The sequence below is a fragment of the Rhagoletis zephyria genome, unplaced genomic scaffold, assembly GCF_001687245.7.
Source record: "Rhagoletis zephyria isolate East Lansing unplaced genomic scaffold, Rhagoletis_zephyria_1.1 Rzeph_scaffold_09326, whole genome shotgun sequence".
NCBI classification, from domain to species: domain Eukaryota; kingdom Metazoa; phylum Arthropoda; class Insecta; order Diptera; family Tephritidae; genus Rhagoletis; species Rhagoletis zephyria.
Window position 1 is genome coordinate 1 of NW_016166404.1, and position 21,485 is coordinate 21,485.

At 32.9% G+C, this 21,485-nt stretch overlaps 1 protein-coding gene across 1 annotated transcript; it reads left to right on the top strand.

Annotated features, from left to right (window-relative positions):
* Window positions 1–4,260: 4,260 nt before the first annotated feature.
* On the top strand, window positions 4,261–17,365 carry LOC108375703 (myb-like protein P). Its single transcript, XM_017631847.1, has 5 exons — window positions 4,261–4,277; window positions 6,381–6,548; window positions 9,141–9,272; window positions 9,394–9,431; window positions 15,265–17,365. The coding sequence occupies exons 1-5, from the start codon at window positions 4,272–4,274 to the stop codon at window positions 16,295–16,297; spliced, it is 1,377 nt and encodes a 458-aa protein (XP_017487336.1). The 5' UTR covers window positions 4,261–4,271; the 3' UTR covers window positions 16,298–17,365.
* Window positions 17,366–21,485: the final 4,120 nt, after the last annotated feature.

Sequence of the window (21,485 nt, forward strand, 5' to 3'; positions counted from 1 at the left end):
TAATAAACCTACATCTATATTGTTCATTAGTTATTTGAACGTAGGATGATTAGTAGAGACAATGAAAACTACATTTTTAGATTTTCTCAGAAAGTAACAAATCAGTATACACATTTGTATGGGAGATTTTTGCGACTATGTGCGTTTAGCACAGAAGGATTCCACGTGCAATTCTAAGCAAATTTTCTGAATAAACCATTAGTCTGAAATCAATTTCGAGTTGCCAAATTGCGAAAATAGATTTCTTAGCATTTTGGTGTACACTCTAAAAAATCTGTTTAAAAATGCGCCTTTAAATCGAGTATATTTTTGTTTATTTTTTTTATTTTTTGGTAAATTTACACGATGAATATGTACTATTCTCGTTTACACATTTTCGTGTGTAAAAACATTTTTGTGAGCGGCTTTGCACCATTCTACGGATGTACACACTTTCGTAGTAAATTTACGCACACCACAGCAGCTATATTACGCTCTAAAAAGTCCGAAATTTAAACAAACTATTCGTTGAATAATCGAGCATGTATTTCGCGAATAATAGGAAATCAGTAACCTACCTTTTAGGTAGGAAATCTACACAATTTTTTTTGGAGTGTAGACTCTAAGAAAATTTTATTTAAATTTGCGCATATTAAGAGAGGTAACCAGTTTCCTCCCTTACTAAATGCAATTTTGCACACCGTGTTAATTAAATTAAACACTGCTTGTTTAATTTTACTTGCCATGTATGTGGCGTAGAACAAATTCCAAATTTGTTTGTTGAATTCTAAACACTCAACGTTCAAATTTTCACAATTTACACATAAAATGTTTAAAATATGTTTGATTTATTAATTTGCTCTAAAAAATTGTTGTTTAAATTTTTTCGTAACAAGAGATGTAACCATTTTCCTCTCCCAATGTGTGCAAATTTTCACACCATGTGATAAAAAGAAACACTGCCTGTTTACTTTTGCATACCAGAATATGATCAACTAATGCTTATTGATTCTTAATACAAAATATATTTTTAATTTTAAAATTTTAGCAATTTTAAACATTTCATGTATACATTTACGTGGATGTTTTACAAATCTCATGTTAAAAACAAAATCTTGAGCAACCTATGCTTATATGTATTTGCACAGATTCTAGTCGAAAAATATACACTTTCAGTGGTAGATTTGCATGCACTTTTTAGAGTGTAGTGTCATAAAGAAGTGCTAAAATTTTATATATAAACATGCTATAAGGAGCTTTTTCTTCCACCAGATGGTGCAACAGTGAAAATGTTCACAATTTCTTCAAAACCTATTTTCGCAATTTGGCAAGAATTTACCCGCCCCAATACACTTACATATTTTTTTGAGTTGGACTGAGTTTTTGTTTCCACATTTATGACGATAGCTTATCGGTATTATTTCATGCATACCCATCTAGGTACGTGCATTCGCTTTGTGTTTCGAGCATAGTTTTGAGTTAGTTGACGCTGAACAATTATAACCCGAGTCAATTTTGTTGAAAGAAGCAGGCTTTGTGATAGTAGATCAAGAAACTGTACGTCGGTCTTTACCAGAACCGGATGGAAATATTTTATTGCTGTCATTAGATATGCATTTCCTATAGATTTTTACTTCTTGGGCCAATTGACATATATTTATTTAAATTTTATTGTGTGGTCGACGTATCTCACAAGAAAAATTCGACATATCGTTTTATCGATTCTGCTGTAACCAGCCAGCCTGTACACAATAGGGATAGGCCTGGTTTTTTTTTTTACTCTTATCCACAATGTCATTAGGGTAAATGCCGGTTATGAGAGTAAGCCCTTCAATAGATAGAAACAAGTACAATAAAAAATAGATCAAGAATTTGAACAATTTTAGCCTTAAAATGTTTATTTAGGCGAAAAAGTACCAAAATTACTCTTTTTTTCATTGTCACTCGAAAAACTCATAATTTTTTTTTATAACTTTGGGAAGCTTTCAAATAGAATGTTCATATTAGAGGCAATGGACGTTGATATCAAATAAAACACCCAAATAAAAAAAAAAATGGCAGCATGCAGAATATCTGTCGGCGCTATTTTGTAATTTTTGAAATTTTATGATTTTTTTAATCTAATATTTAATTGAAGTTACTTCAGAAAATTCAAATTTAACAGTGAAAATATTCTTCTCGCCAAAATGAACGAGTCTAATATAATAAAACTAGTGTTACAATGATTTGAGAAACTGAAATTCCATTTTTACAACTTTTATTGGCAAAGTCGAAATTAATTCTAAAATATACTGTGTAAAAATCTCCGAAGCCAATATTTAATTACTTTTAAATAATATGACTTTTGTTAAGGCGTGCGAGTAAGCATGTTACGAAACTTGTAATGGTGCTACGGGTCGTATACGTTACAAACACAACTACGATTAAATCAGCACGAGATTATTTTTACTCTTTTTGCCCGAGCGCACTTGTGCACAAGAGTATTATAACTTTGTTCACACAACGGTTGTTTGTAACAGCCAAAACGAATCGAGATAGATATAGACAAATGTATACATAAATGATCAGGATGAAAAAAGAAATCGATTAAGCCATGTCTGTCTGTCCGTCCGTCCGTCCTTCTGCCTGTGCACATGATAACTTGAGTAAAAATTGAGATATCCTAATGAAACTTGGTCATATGCTTCTTTTGAACGTAGGACGGATGGTATTGAAAATAGGCAAAAACGGGTAATAACCACTCCTACCTCCTATATAACGGTAGCTTTCAGAAATTCGAAAACTGCGATATTTAAGTAACTAGTGAAGCTTAATCAACAGTTACAATTATTTTTAGGCGAGAAATAAGAATATTATAAGTTTGCGGAAAATGGGCGTAACAACGCACACTTATGATTACATGTGTATATCTTGGTAACCGCTCCGCCAATTTTTACCAAAATTAGCGCAGTTGTTGGCCTTGGTACAACGCACCAAATGGCTGAGATTTTTAAAATTGACCAATAACCACGCCCACATCCAATAAAACAGTTATTTGGGGAAGTACGAATCTTCGATAAATGAGTATATGTATACTGAAGCTAATTTATTGAACATTTATGTTTGTAATAACTATTTAGCAAAAAATGAAGTTTATAACAAACAATTTTTTAAAACGGGCGTGGTACCGACTTCATATCGCATACGATCTTAAAAAGTGACACAACTCAAAATTTGGCATTTTTGGAGTTATGCACTGAAAATGTGCACAGAACTTGGGTAAATTTTGGTTATAATTTGTTGAAAAACCCTAAGGTAAAGTCTTCCTTGCCCATATGATTAGCATGTGTTAAGAAATAGTTTTTCGCATTTTCTGACGAACGGGTAACTTTGAGTTATGTCTCTTTTGAAAACGGTGTTCGATATGTGTATCTCGGTAACCGTTCAATAAATTTGTATCAAACTCGGTATAATTATTGTACTTGTCACATAAAAGCAAAACCTTGAGGTGAAGGTGAAAAACTATATTTAATACGTGCCCCGGGTATTTAATGATCCGAAACGTCCGAATTTAGACTGTATTATTATTATTTTTTTTTTTTTTGTATATATTTTTCAACTTTTCATTTAAATATAATTGCTCGTTTCTTATTTCTACGTGTGACTAAAATCTACAGGTATTTTGTGATTAGTTTTTTGGACTGAATTATTGTCAGTGATATTGCAAAATTTATTAATTTGTTTACCCTTTTGTATGTACATAAGATTATTGTATTCATATTACACTTGTATATGTATAAAACATCAATCGCTAGGTTAGAGTGAAAATTTGCTAGGTCCACTTTTTATGAAAACTCATATTTTAATATATATAGGAAGCAAGGATATTAAAAATGCATCGCTTCAAAAGGCACTTGTTTTATTTTTTCTCGTTTATATTCAATGAAAGAAAAATTTGCTAAAGTCCAAAAGAGGCACCGAAAAACCGACAAAATCCGAAATAATACGAAATCTTTTAATACGGATCGAATCCTTCTTATTCGTGTGGAGTTTTGCTAGGAAATGGCTATAAGAAGTTTTTTCCTCTTCTGTAAAATAAAAAAAATGGGCTTTGCAACTTTGCTCTCTAAGCTAACGATATAACTTTTTGAACATTAAATTTGGTTTTGTCTTTTCTATTTGCATGTAAAAAATTATTTGGTTTTACCACGCTGCTGATTTTCATTTAAAATTCTGCACCGCATTTTGTTTTCGAAATCCATACATACACTTTTGACATTTCATGAATAAATCAAAAGGACGAAGATCATTTGATGAGGGTACGTTCATAAACTAATTCCTGTTACATAGTACGCTTGATCGAAATGTTTGCTGTAAACTCCTTTTGCTTGACATATCGACCAGGACGCAATGACTTTTTGAAGGTAGTTTCACATCCTCTTCTTCTTATTCTTTTTAGACGCCTTGTTAGCTATCTGACAGAGATCGTGTTTCGTATTTTTTGTGGTACCAATTTATTAAATAAAAAAATCTACCTTTTTGCCGTTGGTAAAATTAAGCAAAGAAAGTATGAAAATTTTCAAAACATTTCAAATAATTTTCATTATAAATTGAGTTTATATTGTGTTCCGTTAAGTTCTCAAGCGCAAATTTGTTTGTGCGAAACGGTCGTGCATTGCTGAGTAAAAATAAAATACATGGTACATAAAATAATAAATGAAAACCTAGTTCAATATCGTTACAGTGGCAACATTGTGCGTTTGTTAACAATAACGGTTTATGTCAGAAATTTTTGAAGTGAAACTACCATCTAAAAGTTATTGTATCATGGCATTGAGTTTGTATTGTAAATAGGTCGATTATGGAAGAACTTTTTTGTGAAAATGTAAGAAAAAAATTGCTTGAAATAAAAATAAAAAAATTCAGAGGTGACAGATGTTCACCTGTAAAAATTATCCATGTTTATAGTTAGTATGTAGTCTTTGAGCGTATTCAAATCTAAGCCTGGGTAGTTTTAAAGATGATTCTTTTTTAAAAGCACCACTCACAAAATATGACTTGGTAAAAACGTATGCATAGGGACACGAATTTTCGTACGATACGATACCAAATCGATAATTTTGGCATTCGATACCGATACTTTTCACTCCATAGTTTTAAAACGATATTTTTTGAAATCGAGTACCAGAGCTCTTGTATTGACTGGCGGTCACCATGATCATCATCATTTTTTTCGGCTATAACTCTTAGTGAGCCTCGGCCTGCTGCACAATGGACTCGATCGTTCACTGCCCTTCTTCAGTTCTTTATCTTCACACTTTTCATATCCTTTTCCAGCTCGTCCGACCATCTTGATCGTCGTATACCCTTTGCTTTAGTTGTGAAAGCCTTAGCGTCTACAACTTTCTTTTGTGCTCTCGTAGATTTCATCCTTACTATGAGTCCTTGCCATCTTGTTTAATGTGCTTTGATGAATGGAATTATATTTTTGCCTTCTATTAGCTGCTCGGCCACTGTGATGTAGAGGTAAGCAATGCGCGCTTCCACTCCGCTGCGTCTGGGTTCAAGCCCTGGTAAAAGCAACATCAAAAAAATATATATATGGAAAAAAGGTTTTTTCCGCGGCGGTCGTCCCTCGGTAGGCAATGGCAAACCTCCGAGTGTACTTCTGCCATGAAAAACAGCTTCTCATAAAAATACAATCGCCGTTCGGAGTCGGCGTAAAACTGTAGGGGCCTACTTTGGGACACAACATCGAGGCGCACGCCACAAATCGGAGGAGAAGCTCGGCCAAACACTAACATATGTGCAAGCGCCAATCGTTTATTATTATTAGCAGCTCCAGGTTGCTTTAAATCAATAAAAAGCACTTTTAAATGAATATTATGCTCACAAAACTTTTCCATGGACTGTTTAATAGCGAAAACTCGATTTGTTGTTGAGCTTCTTGGTCAAATCCCACATTGATACTCTGCGAGAATTTTTTTTAATCCTTGATTCCATTTTCTCAAGTATGTAGCTCGACTACCGAGTTTTTTTGTAGCTATAAGCTAGGCTTTAGAAAAAATCCCATTACAATTCTGATGTACATACATATGATATTGCATTTAAAATACTTTGTATGTAACTTTATGACAGATTCCATGTATGAGTGCTCGTTTTGTTTCTTGCCTCACATTTATAAATAGACATTTCCATTACAATTACACACGTATGTAATAGTGACCGACATTTTGTGCCATTAAATGAAATCCGCACTGCGGGTTGTCATTGAAAGAAAGCCTATTCGTTATCACTCGTCTATTCTTCACCCACTTAAAACTTATAGAACCCTTCTGTTTTAAATATGTTTACATATATATAGATATTTACAATTAATTTAACTAAAATGATATATAAAGGCATTTCCTTTCTTTATTTAGACGGATACTCTCAACCCATTCGACACCGACAATGGGCAACTCTTCGCAGCCTGTGGCTTAGATAGCAAACTGCTGGATGACATGGACTTGGCCAGCTTAACATCGTCGAACACAGATGACCCTATGGTGGAGTTAGCCGATCTACGAAGACAGGTGGTTTACCTTCAGGTATTTGCACGTTTTAATTCGTTTCCGTTGTTATGTTCTGATTTAATCTGACAATGATAAAATGGGAGACTATGCTTTCAATTTGAGTTCTTCTTAAAAGTCTACTAAATACCTTTCTTTTGAGAGACGGCAATACAATGAGTATTTTCTGTTTATGTTATTTCTATGTGAAGGCATACATACTTACCATGTTGCTAAAAAAGTTGAATAAAAAAAAACAAACTTTATAAAACTTTCTGATTAAGATCCTTTTAGTCAGTTCCCGTAAAAGTTTAACATTTTCACATAGCCCAAATAAAGACTTCCAATACATTAACTGCAATAATTTAATTAAAACTAAGGTAATTTTTACAAATGTACATATGTATGTACGTGCGACAAGATAGCGTTTAAACAGATTCCTGTCATGTTCAGTTCCTTAAATTAATTTCTTTTGTTTTTTTGAGATTTTGAATTCCATTCGTTTTTCTGTAAAAAAACATAATTACACTTTTAGTAATCTATTTTTGTAAAAACATATATATACTTGTACCTAATTTTTAATTGCATAAAAAGCATGTAAATAAATGTTTTTACACTTACTCGTATATGCCTTAAACTAACGCACCAAATACGCCTGGTCATTATCGTATTTACATAGACATGGAGCAATATGTATTCGTAGTTTTATCGGAATGCAGTGGCAAAAGTATTCGATGTGCAGTGAAGGAGAGGAGAATTTTTTTGAGAAGCTACTGGTAATGTGATTAATGTTGGACAAATTCCTGTGAGTTTAGTATCCTTTAGGAAACCTCTTGGATAAATCTGAATGAGATGCTATTGAATTCCTTCTCATGTTTTAGGTTTAAATAATCTTTAATAAATATAATGGCATCTGCAGATTATTTCAACAATGAACAGCATCTAACATGCAAAGTCTTGGCTCCAGACAAACATACTCTCTTAAGGAAGAGTTAGTTATCAACGCTAAGAAAACCACTGGTCTGCAACAACTTTGCGGGGTTACCTACAAAAGTGTCTGCGTTAGCTGTAAAAGTGAAACACCCAAGTGAGAAAGTCCTTGAAAACATATTTTAGGCAAGGATGTAACAACCTTATAAAGGGAATCATTCAGGAGTTAGACAGCAAAGTTCATTACAAACTGATTTAAATATTGCATTTATAAAAACAAACCACAATTTTACTTACAAAACTGTACGAACATTTCTTTTAATTATTGTCTATTAGCCGGGTAGAAAGAGTGTTCAACACTTTTCTACAAAACGGTGCCTGTTTGGAATCCGATTTCATATCCGGCCACTGTTTTGAAGGGAGTTACTATTTATGTAGCCACCATATTGGAATTCAAAGCAGCCCACATACAGCATTGTGAATAAGACACAAATCTCAACTTTAACCCTTATGTAAATACAAAAAAAGGTGGTACGAATTGTGAATATCTTGACAACCAAATTACTACTTACGATCATAAAATTTCATGATAGCCTTGTGCTAATATTTTTGAACACCGTACCCTTTAATAAAACTTATTTTATGATAAAGGTGACTTTTTCATGGTTTGAGTACCGAAGTTCTTAAAGGCAAAGTAGTTCTACGTTCGTATCACCTAATATTTTCATACATTTTGTATGGGATATGTTTCGAATTTTAGTTATTTGCATAGCAAGGTATCACTATAAGCAAGAGATGAAAGAGAAGAAAAATTAGAGTATGAAGTTAATTCTACAACTAATAATTAGTCAGTAAGTTGCTGCTTATGATGGATTGTGTAAGTTGCTCCTGATTAATAGTTGGTAAGCGACTGGAGTTTAAGAGATATTTTTGTGTGTTACGCTTTTCTTATGTGAAATGGATGACTTTAGTATGGAAATACGAAATGATATTTTCATATCGACACCTGAGCAGACGATCGACCTATCTTGGCAGCCAGTTCGAAAACGCCCTGTCTCAGAAAACTTTTCAAGAACGCCCTATTTCAGAATTTGGTTGAAAAACGCCCTACCACAGAATTTGATTGAACAAAGCCCTATCTCAGAATTCGGTTCAAAAACGCATTAGCTAACTAGCGCGATACCGAGTTGTAGAAAATTCCACTAGTTCACAAGATACATACCGAAACCAATGGCAATCAACAAAGTTGCAAAGAAAGCCCATAGAATCTGGGCTGGAAAACAGGGATGTCACACATACTTATAGTTATGTATATGGTATAGGTGCCTGGCTTCAAAGATATATAAATCAAGAAACTTTGTAGCAGATTAAGGAAATCTCCTTGTATCTGATAAGTGCCGCTGTCAGTATGGGATTTCCCCTAACAACCTAGGCACAAGCTGCATTTTTGCCAATGCTTCCGATGTTAGGAGGAAAAAACTTAATTTTTTTTTTAAACCAATTAAAAAATCTCCTTTTACACAACCGTACGAACAATCTCACTCACATAATTCACATCAGTAACTATTTGCCTAATTTTTACTTTGAAACTATGTTATGATTGTTTTTTTTTCTTAATATTAGCTTAACAAATATCTACGTTTTCTTATCTGAAGTTCTAAAATATTTTTGTATAAAATTTCAATCACGCAACAACACTAGGGTGAGGTCGAAGATCGTGAACGCACAATACGTTTACAAAAAAATAAAATTGAATGTTTGGAGTTGAAAAGGCCGGAAATCAGTAGTGACACCACAAAGGAATGCATAAATACAGCAACACAAACAGATAGGGTATGTATCCAATAGGTATAAAAAGAAATTATTTTTTAAATTTTTTTTTTTAATAAACTCTCATGAAATCTCATCTTTATTGGTTAATTCTTTTCATCCGTGTTTTTTGATATGCCAACAGACACGACCTTATTCATATGGTCCGGAGGGATTGTCAAGGTAAGGTTTATTCTAATACCATTTGTAAAAATATCAAAACCGATTTTAATTAATCTCTCTTTATTTAATTTATTCTTAGTTCTTAAGTACAACTCAAATTTATTTTCTTTAACTAAATTTATTACTGAATTTCCTCCCAACAGCGTCTCTATGCAACACCACGAAAACCCACTACTATTCCGACTCGCTTGTTATTGCAAGCGAAAAGCTTTACAATACTTCAATTATCTTAAAACTAAAATACCCACAAAACATTTTGCCTCCAGTCAGATACTAATCGCATCCTTTCCAGCAGCTGCACGGCGCTTCTTCACTATAATTCACCGCAAATTGCAACATTTCAAAGACAACTTCGGTGGCATTGTAATCGGTTGCCTAAACGGCATCACAGCGCCAAGTAGCCAAAGCGGCATCGGTGTTGGTGTTGGTGTAGCTGTTGACTATGATGGCTGGCGATCGTGCCTTAGTCGCATCGATAGCACCTTGCAACGGCTTGTTGCATTTGCATGTGCAACGTTGTTGCGCTTCACGCGCAGTTGCGCCGATTTGCATAGTTGGCGTTGTTTGGCTGCAAATTGCAGACAGCTTTCGTGCAATATTTTGACATGCTACAACACAAACTGCAGCAACTACATGCATCATCACTATTATCGCGGCCTAGTTGCATACCGCCATGGCTGGGCCAATTGGCTCCATTTACGTGTGCGCAATGTAAGCGATTTGCTTGCGACGAACATCTTTTGTTTCTTTCACTATCTACAACGAATTTTGCCTTAAGCAATTTGTTTTTGCGAAATTTCGTGAAATTAGAAAGACAAAAAAACAAAAAGAATACTAACAACCAATGAATGTAGTATAAAAATATACAATGGTTTGTAGGAGTTGGGAAGAGGGAAATTAATTAACGTGCTTGTTTAATTATGTAGTACATACTTCAGTTAGGCTACGTTCCAGAAATAATTAATTTTTTTCTAATTTCAAAATTTCTATGCATCATTGAATAGTTATGTAAACCTATTTTCATAGATATGTATGTACCTGAACTTAGTTACAGAGCGTATATGTATATTCGCACTATTTACATGCAATTTTTTCCAACATTTTTCTTACTTTCACACTTCCTTATAAAAGTATGTATATTGCTTCATAAAAATAGCTAATCTCATAAATTTCTCTTTCATGCTGCCTTTTTTAAATGGGTTTCGGGAATTATTATATTTATAAAAAATAAAATAATAATATATTTAAATAAAAAATATGCATTATGTTAACGCACACATACACACACAAACACATGCATACACACGTACTTGCACATTATTACACAATAACGCACCAAAACATTCTACTGAATTGTGTCAACTGGTAAAAACTTATAGACTACGCTTTGGCGAAGAACAGGTACTGTTTTGTGATCTTATCATGGCTGTTATGGTTTTATGCGCCATTAACATTATTTGTATACTACATATAACCTATTCATGTATTGACAATTGTTCATCTTGTCTTTAAAGCTAATAGAACACAAATTAATTTGTTAGTCGCTACCTATTTAGAAATATAAGGAAATTAAAATGAGTTAATACTTAGTAAAAAAAAATATGTATACAAAAAAAGATGAGCTTTACAAATTAAATGAACACCAAGTATAAGTTTATTTTGTTTGAATTATTTCAATTTATTATTAGTTATTTATTCAACAAATTATACATTCCAAAGTACCCGGCAAGCGCTGTTTTCATAAAGATCTTATCGAGCAAAACAAGAATCGAAATATGAAATCGGCCGAACACCCCCAAAAGCTTGATTTGCATACCTTTGCGCACTTAAAAACCCTAACAACCGACGTTCCTTTTCTCACCGGTTACCGTATTGTGATTTCTTTTCTGCCAAAAAATATGGCCCTTTCCCGGTGTAAAATGTGTTAGATGTTACACTCAACCTTGTAAAAGGGCATGTTTTTGCCTACTTGTCCGTTTCCGTTAGCTCACGTAATTCATAAAATTGTCGTTTTAAGCAACTATCTGATTTTCAGGGCAACCATCACCCCTGACAAAGCTTCAAAGCGCATGGAATGTGCTTTTTGGCCTTACAATAGGGTGACATTTTAAGAAACGAACACAAAATTTTCTCACCCTTTGCCTTTATTTTATAACTGAAAACGAAAAGAGTAAGGCGCAATTAAAAGGCGACATTTTTTGGTAAAAACGAAATCATCATTAGACCTCTCGAATGATGTACGTCTTGATTAAATTTTGGCAATGCATTTTGACACTATTTTATGAAGCAGCTATACTAACTCTGAATTTACCACAAGACTATTCAATAGCGAGTAAAACGAATGCTTATTTTCAAACATCGGTTAAAAACTGAGTGAGTTATTCAAATTAGTTATTGCTGTTCACTACAAGGACACACTGATGAATAGTTGAAAAGAATTTCGCTTACATTTTTTTCGATTACAGTGTCTTTGCTCTTATATGAAATATTTTTTTTTTTTAAGTTTTATTATAGTTAATTTAAAACCAAAGTAAGCTATGTTTATTAAAGTAGCACTTAAGAAAAAAAAAATTAACAAGCAATTTGAAATAAGTATGACTTATTTTTGGATGAAAGTAAAGACAATATAAATGAAATTAACAAAATTTAATCGAAATATGATTGTAAATTTTTGATAAGAAAAAAATACATACATTGTATGTACATAATACTAGCAATACTAAAACAAAATATGTACACTAGGGCGGGTCGATTTGTTCTTAACAAACATAACCGACTTTGCTTCGGCGACTGAAGTATTCTATTGGCAATTCTGACTAAAATAGTCCATTGAAACTTAGCTCTTAAACAGATTTCGAGCCCCCTTATTTCTAATTTTAGTCGTTAATTCCTAATCAATTAGTTTTTTTTAGATATATTTTGTAATTTTTTTTTAAGAAATGTGTGTATATGGATTTTGCGCACGAGCAGTTAGACGAATTTTTCAAAGGAAAGAATTTATCACTGTCCGCATTAATTTCGTGTCGTGGCGAAGTAACGAATCAGTTAGTTTTGAAACCCATATTGAAACATTTAAAATTTTTTAATTAAATTTTCTAAACAGGTGGCGGCACCCTTCAAAATTTTGTTTGAAAATAAATCTTTCTTAAGCCACCTTAGTTTGATACCCATTTTGCAAAAATATGTTGCTTATCGCATCAATTTAATTGAACTGAAGTAAGTTAAAAAAAAATAAATTGGTTATGAATTAGATAATAAATAAAAATTAAAAATAAGCAGACTCGAAACCCCTTAAAAGCTACGTTTCCATGAATTGCCAGTAGAATACGTCAGTCGGTGAAACAAAGTAGAGAAAAAATTTTACCTGCCCTAATGTATATTCAGTAAGAAAACAAGCTAAAAAGAATAACAGAATATCTACAGTTTGCTCGCAAATATTTTTGATAAGATTCAACATATATATATGTAAAAAAATGGTAATTGATATTATAATTTATTTATTTAGAAACAAATTCAAGCGGAATTTAAGACCAGTCTTTAAACTAAAACTACTGAAAAAACGATTGATCCGGTATAGCATAGTGAGGAATTTAAGCAAGCCCAGCTTCAGCACTTTAGATTTATTATAATAACGTTAATTTGTTTTAAAACGCAGGATTTTCGCATTATAAACAAAAAGTGCTAAGACGTTTCTTGTTACTATGTTGAAATTTTGTGAAGTAAAAACATTTTTATATCCAAAATTTCGCATTCTACAAGAATAGTGGAATGAAAAATGTAAATCAAATTAAATTGAAATGGAAAATAACACTTTGAAATGTATTAAAAATTATATTGTATATTATAGTATTGTACATAAATAGGTTTACGAGTATACATAGCTTGAAATGACCGCTAACATTAGCAAGCCCCATAGCTTTGTCAATTTTATTTATGAATCTTATAACAAATTTTAAAAATTGCCTTTCAAATTATTTTTAATTATTAACATAAATGCAATGATCGTAGTATCCTAATTAGATAATAAAACTATATATTATTAAAAATGTGAAACACACAAAAAATTCTTTAAAACTGTTGAAACTTTTTTAATTGCATGCGGCAATTTAATAGACTTGTGAGGTAATGCCTTCATGTCACTAACAAAATATAACAAGAAACATTTTATGGTAAAGTATTTTGGTTTATTGAATTTGCGCAACTGAATGCTTAAAACTTTTTTTTTTTTAAGTCAAAAAACCTGAATATTATAAAAATAATATATATAAGTATTCAAAATTAATTCATCAAAAGTTTTGAGATGCGAACAATTGCAGCATAAGACCTGCATACGGCCTGTATTGACAGATAAACAAGTACTTAGTTTGCTCACTTACCAAATTATTTGATTAAATGTTAGTAAATCGCTTAAAATGGAACCGTACAGCGACCGAAAACTTTTTATGCAGCACCAAGTGTGTGAGCCACTAAAATTTGATAGTGGGTGTTTACACCTATATACGTATATTGGACTATCTGCCCTACAAACCATATTTTCAGAGTATTCTGAGTTGTAGAGAAACTTTAAAGAATTAAATCGCTTACGCAGTTTCCTCGCCAATAAAGAATACAGAAGAAATACGAAGAAGAATATAAGCTATAACCCTTTCTTAATATACGAGTGACTTTCCAAAACCACAGTATACCAAATGTAGGCATTTCAGTGTCAAAGCGACGCCGTGCGAGTAAAAATCGCGCTAACCGAAATCGCCACCTTAGCCTGAGAGGCGACCTGAGAAAAATTCAGTATTAGGAAATAATGTTTGGAAAAGTACAAATAGCAGCGCTAAATTAAAGTTTCCAGGCCACACGGCACATATCTGTGCTTTGGAAAATGGATTTACCACACAGACACCCTCGATGATTGAAAGCTGTGTCTGAGCAAGGCTAGTTACCTAAAGGAAATCATAATTTTATGGGGAGTCTAGCCGCTCCTAAGTCTTTAGAATTCTGTTTGACTTCTTCCAAGTACATCGCATGGGTGTACACTAGGGTGGTCCAAAAAAGCTAAGTCGGAATATTAAGGCCCTCACCCACTAAGATTGTTCTATACTGAAAAAATTATACCCCATTTTTATAGTTTTTTTTATCAAAAACTATTTAAAGGTCGCTCAAAATTTTCCACGTATTTTTTTTGGGAAAAACCAGTTTTCGTAGAAATGGTATAGATTTCTTGAAAATCAGAAAAAAAAATTTCGATCGGAAAACTTTGTTTCTCTTCAGGAGACTTTGAATAACAAACCCAATTGTTTATTAAACCAAAGTTTTCCGATCGAAAAATATTGATTTTAATAATTCTATACAAGTTCTACAAAAAGCTGTTTTTTCCATATAAAATACATGGAAAACTCTGAGCAGGTTGAGCGACCTCTAAATAATTTTTAATCTCAAATTCAAAAACCGGGGTATATTTTTTTAAAATATGGAACATGGGGTGAGAGCATAGAAATTCGGATTTTCCTTCTTCACATGCATTTAGACCATTTTATTAACATACTATAAAAGGTACATCTGTAGAAAAGTTTTTGAGTTAGTCAATGATAGCATTCAATTGTGCAAACGAAAATTAGAAAAAAAGCATGCGATTAGTTATATGTACACACATACATACATACATACATACCACTATATTCATACTAATACCAAAATCACTTCATAAGTTTACGAAATTGCACGACATCGAATTGTACTGTAAATAAAACAACATAACGCCATTCTAATCTCTACTTCTCTATTCATTTCTTTTTGGCCCCCCCAACATTGTGTGCGCTTGCCATCATTGAAAATCACATAGAAGTAAACCCGAGTACACCAGCTACACGACGCATTATCATCCCGCAGCTAGTTGCAATAACAACAGCATATGCAGCAGCGCCAACAACAGCAACAACCACACTCTTTGTCCACACCACCAACAACAACTGCAACACAACTGCAATGGCAGCAATAATAATCTCCCAGTTGCCGCTACAGAAGCAGCATCTCAACAAATACGACGTCACACCATCATATCGACCACTCTGAGCAATTACAACAATCAACAGTTGGCAATGGCACCGCGACGTGCTTCAATCGCGTGGGAAAAGCCAACAGCGACAGCACCCACAACAGCCGCTACGCTGACCCAGACATCAGCCGCTGGCACAGGAAAACACGCGCCAACCGCAAACATTTACAAGCCCGTGAAAATTACACTAATCGGCGAACCATTGAAGCAATGGCAATGGAATGCTGTTGGCAATGGCAAGACTGCTGCTACTCAAAGTAATGGCAGCAACAATACGGCAATAAGCAATGGCAGTGACAAAGTCAGTGTGAAGTGTGAAGCAGCGGGCGGAAAAATTAGTGGTAACGGTACTCGTAGTAGTGTTGGGATGTGTAATAGTCGTACGAATGGCCTTTCGAAAGTATACAAAAACAACAATGGCTTGTGCAATGGTGGGTCAGCAGGTTCGTGTGGCAGCAATGGATATGCGAATGGTAATAGCAATAATTACGAGGCAAAAGCAATTGAGGGTGTTAGGAATGTCAAGCAGAGTGGCTACAATGGCATTGGTGTCGGTGTTGGTGTCCGTTTGGGTAATGGCGAACAAAAGCTAGCGACGTGTCAGTCCAACCAAAATCATCATACACAGCATCTGCATACGCAGCAGGCACTGGCACAGACGGAACAACAGCAGCAAACACATGTGCAACATGCAAGCAAAATTGTTTATCAGCAGCAGCAGCAGCAGCAGCAGCAACAACAACAGCAAAACCCACTGCAAGTCTATCAAACGTCTAATGGCAGCAATGGCAATTTCTATCCAACAGTTACTATAGTCTGAGCGCGAATGTATTGTAATTAGCTTGTAATGCCTGAGATTCATATTAGAATTACTATTACTTACGTATACATACATAAGTACGTAAATAAAAACATATGTACATACACATATGATGTTTAGAAACATTTTTGAAAGAATTTCTCAACAGCTGATATTTTTAAATTTTGTAGAATTTATATTTAAAAGTAAATACACAAAAGCCCAATTTGTAATCTGTCGGCCAAGTTTTAAAAAACTTTACTTATAGGCAGTTTCCACGACGCCCATGTTGCGCAATTTCAACACTGTTCTCAATTTCAGCTGAAATGACGATACGATTCGCAAATTGGCTTTACAATAACCTGTCACCTGAAATCTAGTATGAATCTCAATTTCAGTGACATTGAAACGAAATTACCACAATTTCGCGAATGCAACTGTACAGAGTATTTATTTCGAAATATTAATGAGCGAAAAGAAGAAAAACAAACTTCAATAACAAACAAATAAAAAAAAAAACAAAGCATAAAACACAAAATATTAAACAAAAACAAACCGAAATTAAGATGATCATGTAAACAGCTATAATTTCAAATTGAAATTGAGGGTTGAAAATGCGCCTCGGGGAAATTCACTTTTAATTTGTCTTAAATCAACCCGAATTGTGGAATCCCATTGAGACGATGCATGTAACATAATGTGAGAGTACTTCCCAAAATTGCAAGATTTCGAATTTGTTCGAAAGCGGTCCTTCACGGTATGCGTGCAAATGAAATAAGTTATTATGAGTATACTAGTTAAAAATTGCGTTTGACCTTTCAAACAGAATACATCTGTCACGCAAAACTCACAAGCCTCTATATAAAAACCGTTAATACACATACCAATATTTTACGCATTAAAGAAATGATGTGAATAAAATTTAAAGCCCGATGACTTAGTTTTGAGATGATGTGTATGTAGAGTGTTCTTGATTTATTTCTAATTTGTAACAGAGCTACGAGCTTTGCAGACTCTGCTTTTATACTTTTCCTCATAGCCTATTCATGCCAATTACTATTTCCAATTGAGTTAAGAGTATTAGAGTTTCAAAAACGTAGAGAAAGAAATGGCCATACAAATAGTATACCTACATATATAAGGGCGGGTCAATTTGTATGGGAGATTTTTTCGTCTACAGGTGTATAACATAGGAGGATTCTATGTACATACGTATAATTCTTAGCAAGTTTGCAGAAGAAACCATGGGTCTAAAATCAATTTCGAGTTTACCAAATTGCGAAAATAGGTTCCTTAGCATTTGTCGTAGTGTCGTAAAGAAGTGTTTAAATTTTGTATAAAAACATGCTGGAAGGGCTTTTTGGTATGAGGAATCCATTACTGTACTTATTTTGTTCTCAAAACTTTCACCAGAGGGTGAAAAATTTTAATTTTCATATTTTCTTCCAAACCTATTTTCGTAATTTGGCAAACTCCAAATTTATTTTAGACCCACGGTTTCTTCCGTAAATTTGCTTAGAATTCCATGTAGAATCCTCCTATGATATACACGCATAGTAAAAAAAAAATTACCCACCCTAACATACGCACATATGTTTTTTAGCCAGCTGTAAGATATTTTAAGACAGGTGGTTTTCCTACATGGAATTTTATCAGTGGGAGTTCATAGCTCAGGTTTCGGTTCCATTTGAAAATACATATATTTTTTTTATGCATACATTTATCCTTTCTTTTTTCGATTTCTTTTTAGCTTTGTGCTAAGGGGTTACAACTATAACAACAACTTATATTATTATTATTAATATTATTATTATTATTATTATTATTATTATTATTATTATTATTATTGTTATTACTTTATCGATGTTTAACAGCGGAATTCACCCACACCGGTTATAGAAGTATGTATTATGCAGTTGGCCTCAGACGATGTTTTATAAGGTACATTTAGAAGTTACCAAACGATTTTACAGCTGTGCCAAATTAGCGCTTGGAATAAACGTTTAAAGGTGTAAAGCTTTCAAATCAGTTGTTAGCAAATCCACTGGTATCAGTAAATCTTTCTTGCATTTCCAATGGGTCCTTAATTCCTGGCAGAAGCCATATTGTTATGGCGCTTCTGATAGGCTGATGGAGCTTACGCTGATCAATGGGCGCACAGTGGGATGAACATCAAATCAAGCGCGCTAAAACTCTAATTGTCACAATCATATATATTTTACACTGCTATACCTGAACTCATTTTTCGTATTTATATTTATGTTAGAGCGTCGGGCGCTGTGGTGTGGTGGTAAGCAATGTGCGCTTCCACTCCGCAATGCCTGGGTTCAAGCCCTGGTCAAAGCAACATTGCAAAAAAATATAGAAAAGGGGGTTTTCTTAACAGCGGTCGTCCCTCGGCAGGCAATGGCAAACCTCCGATTGTATTTCTGCGATTAAAAACAGGTTCTTTGAAACGACTACAAAATTGTTTCACCCTTTGCCTTTAGTTTAGAATCAAACACGAAAAGAGAAAGAGGCAATCAAAGGCGAAATCACCATAAGTGATGATCAAACGCACAGGTATGATTTCTTGTAACTTATTATTATTATGCTGTCTTTCACGACTGGCGTGGTCATATATGTTCACAATTTTTTTCAGAGGTGATAACATATGTATCTACCTACCTGACAAACATGAGATATACAGCCTGCCACTGAATACCGAAAAAAATGGTACTTTTAATGCAATGTAAATAAAAAAAATTATTTGCAGTCATATTATTTTCCATAAAAGCACTACCAATATTGTAACTAATTTGCAGTTGATTTTCATTCAAAAGGAATAATATTATGAACCAATTAAATCAGCATTAAAGTGACTTGTAATTTAAAAATATGCAAATATATACAACTATAAAAAAGGAAGAAAAGTTTGCCCCGACTTTAACAGCATCTGGTGTTGAAAGTACTTTACAGCAGTTTTAAAGAATATCAAGAAAAGTTAAGACCAATGCCTTATATCCCAATTTGCGGCGGTAATAAACATACAGCTCTTGATTTTTATGAACGGTACAAATACTGTATAAGTTGACAATAGCATTATTTCCGAATAATAAAAAATATAAGGAAATGGATGGCAAAAATAAATATTCACCTCAAACGTTGACTTATTTTTAAACATTTTTTTAATAAAGCAGCAAGAAACTTGGCTCAGATAACACTTTGTGGCATAAATATTTGTAATTATTAGTTCTCTAAATACATAAATAAATAAAAATTTTGTAATAACTTAAATACATACATATACAACGCACATCAGTTCTATTTACACTACCGAAATATATGTACACCTTTTTTGAAATTTTGAATTTACCTTAATTTAGAAACACATTTATTATACTTGCAATATACAATAACAACAACACACATATTATGTATCTACATATATTTAGACATAAAAAATATCATATAATAGGTACATAAGTAATTTTAGTAAGCTAAAAAAAAATGACTATATATTATTCTGATATTAAAAATGTATATGTAGAAAAAAAGAATAACAATACATAAAAGTAAAAAAGTATTAGTTTAGTGCTAAGGGCTTGCACATGTATGTGTACACTTCAAGAAACCGGAAAATTACAAGATTTATATAATCAAATAATTACTCTTGCCTAAAGAGATTTACAACAAAATGTGTATGTGCAACAAATTTGCAAAAAGCATATATGCAAACTTTTGTTGCTAATCTATGTATTTTACATACATGCATGCATACAAGTACATACATATAGTACAGTAGATACACTATAAAGCAAAATTAAATGCAGTTACATTCAAAAATCTCCATGCTAACATATATATGTATGTACATTAGACTGCATCACCAAAAAAAGTTGCGGTTTTTCCGCCGGGATTACAAAATTTATTATATTTTAAGACGTCCGCGAAAAAATTTCGGAAAAATATCAAGATTTAAGCGAACTGGACCGATTTGAAAATACCTCAAAAAATGAAGTTTTTTATGAATAAAAATAGTTTCTTAAAGAACTTTTTGGAAAAAGTCCCCTCAGATGACAAATCAGATTAAGCTTAAAAAATCTGCATAAAAATATTTAAACATCTTTTCAACGGAATCATATCTAAGAATAAGATTTTTGATGCTGTTTTTTTTACTTTTTTCAAAGATTGGTTTACGAAAAACTTGAATAACTGGGCCAAAAATGCTCCGATTTAGACTTATGGGATCTCAGTAGAAAGGTATTTTCACACTGTTTCTATTTCTGGCCAAAAAACGTCATTCGCGTCCCATCTTGTTTTTTCGAATACCAACACATCTCAATTCAACTTTGAATGACGTTCGTTCATCCTACCTTTCTCATCCATCCTTTGAATGAGTTTATTAGCAAAGAAATAAAAAGGGTGAGAAAATACCTTTCCAATGACAGCTCTTAAGTCTAAATCGGAAGAGTTTAGGTTCAGTTATTCAAGTTTTTCCTATACCAATATTTGAAAAAAGTTAAAAAACAGCATCAAAAATCTCATCATTACGATTCCGTTCAAAATTTTTTTTAGTTTTTTAAAATATTTTTATGTAAATATTTTAAGTTTAAACCGTTTTGTCATTAGAGGGGATTTCTATTTTTATTCATAAAAAACTCCATTTTTGGAGGTATTTTCAAATCGGTCCAGCTCACTTAAATCTTAATATTTTTCCGAAATATTTTGGTGGACGTCTTAAAATATAATAGATATTATAATTCCAATGGAAAAATAGTACCGATTTTTTGTTTTTGTATGGGGAGTGATGCAGTCTAATGTACATACATATTCACCTTGCAAGTGTATTAAGCTACAAAAATATTTACATCAAATATACTTACATACATATGTACATACATATGTATAACACTGAACAATTATCATAATCGTCCGAAAATGATTATAAGCGTGTTGGAGGCATGCCTTATCTTTAAATTATTAATTACATACATATGTATCAAACAAAAATACTTATTAAATGCAAACATACCTAATTGCAAATATGCTTCTCCATATATATACATACACGCATACTTATAATTTAGTATAAATAGCTCAATCTAATTTAGCCTAATTTGTTATCAGCAAATCCTCTCACGTACATACATATGTATGTTTATATATACATACATGATGTACATGTTCAATAACCTTAAATTACGTTGAAATATTAAAAAAAACTGTT

Coding starts and splice junctions, on each gene's coding strand:
- LOC108375703 (XM_017631847.1), top strand. Junction 6,549..9,140: donor GACAGGTGGTTTACCTTCAG/GTATTTGCACGT, acceptor CAACAACACTAG/GGTGAGGTCGAAGATCGTGA. Junction 9,432..15,264: donor GGTCCGGAGGGATTGTCAAG/GTAAGGTTTATT, acceptor AAAATCACATAG/AAGTAAACCCGAGTACACCA.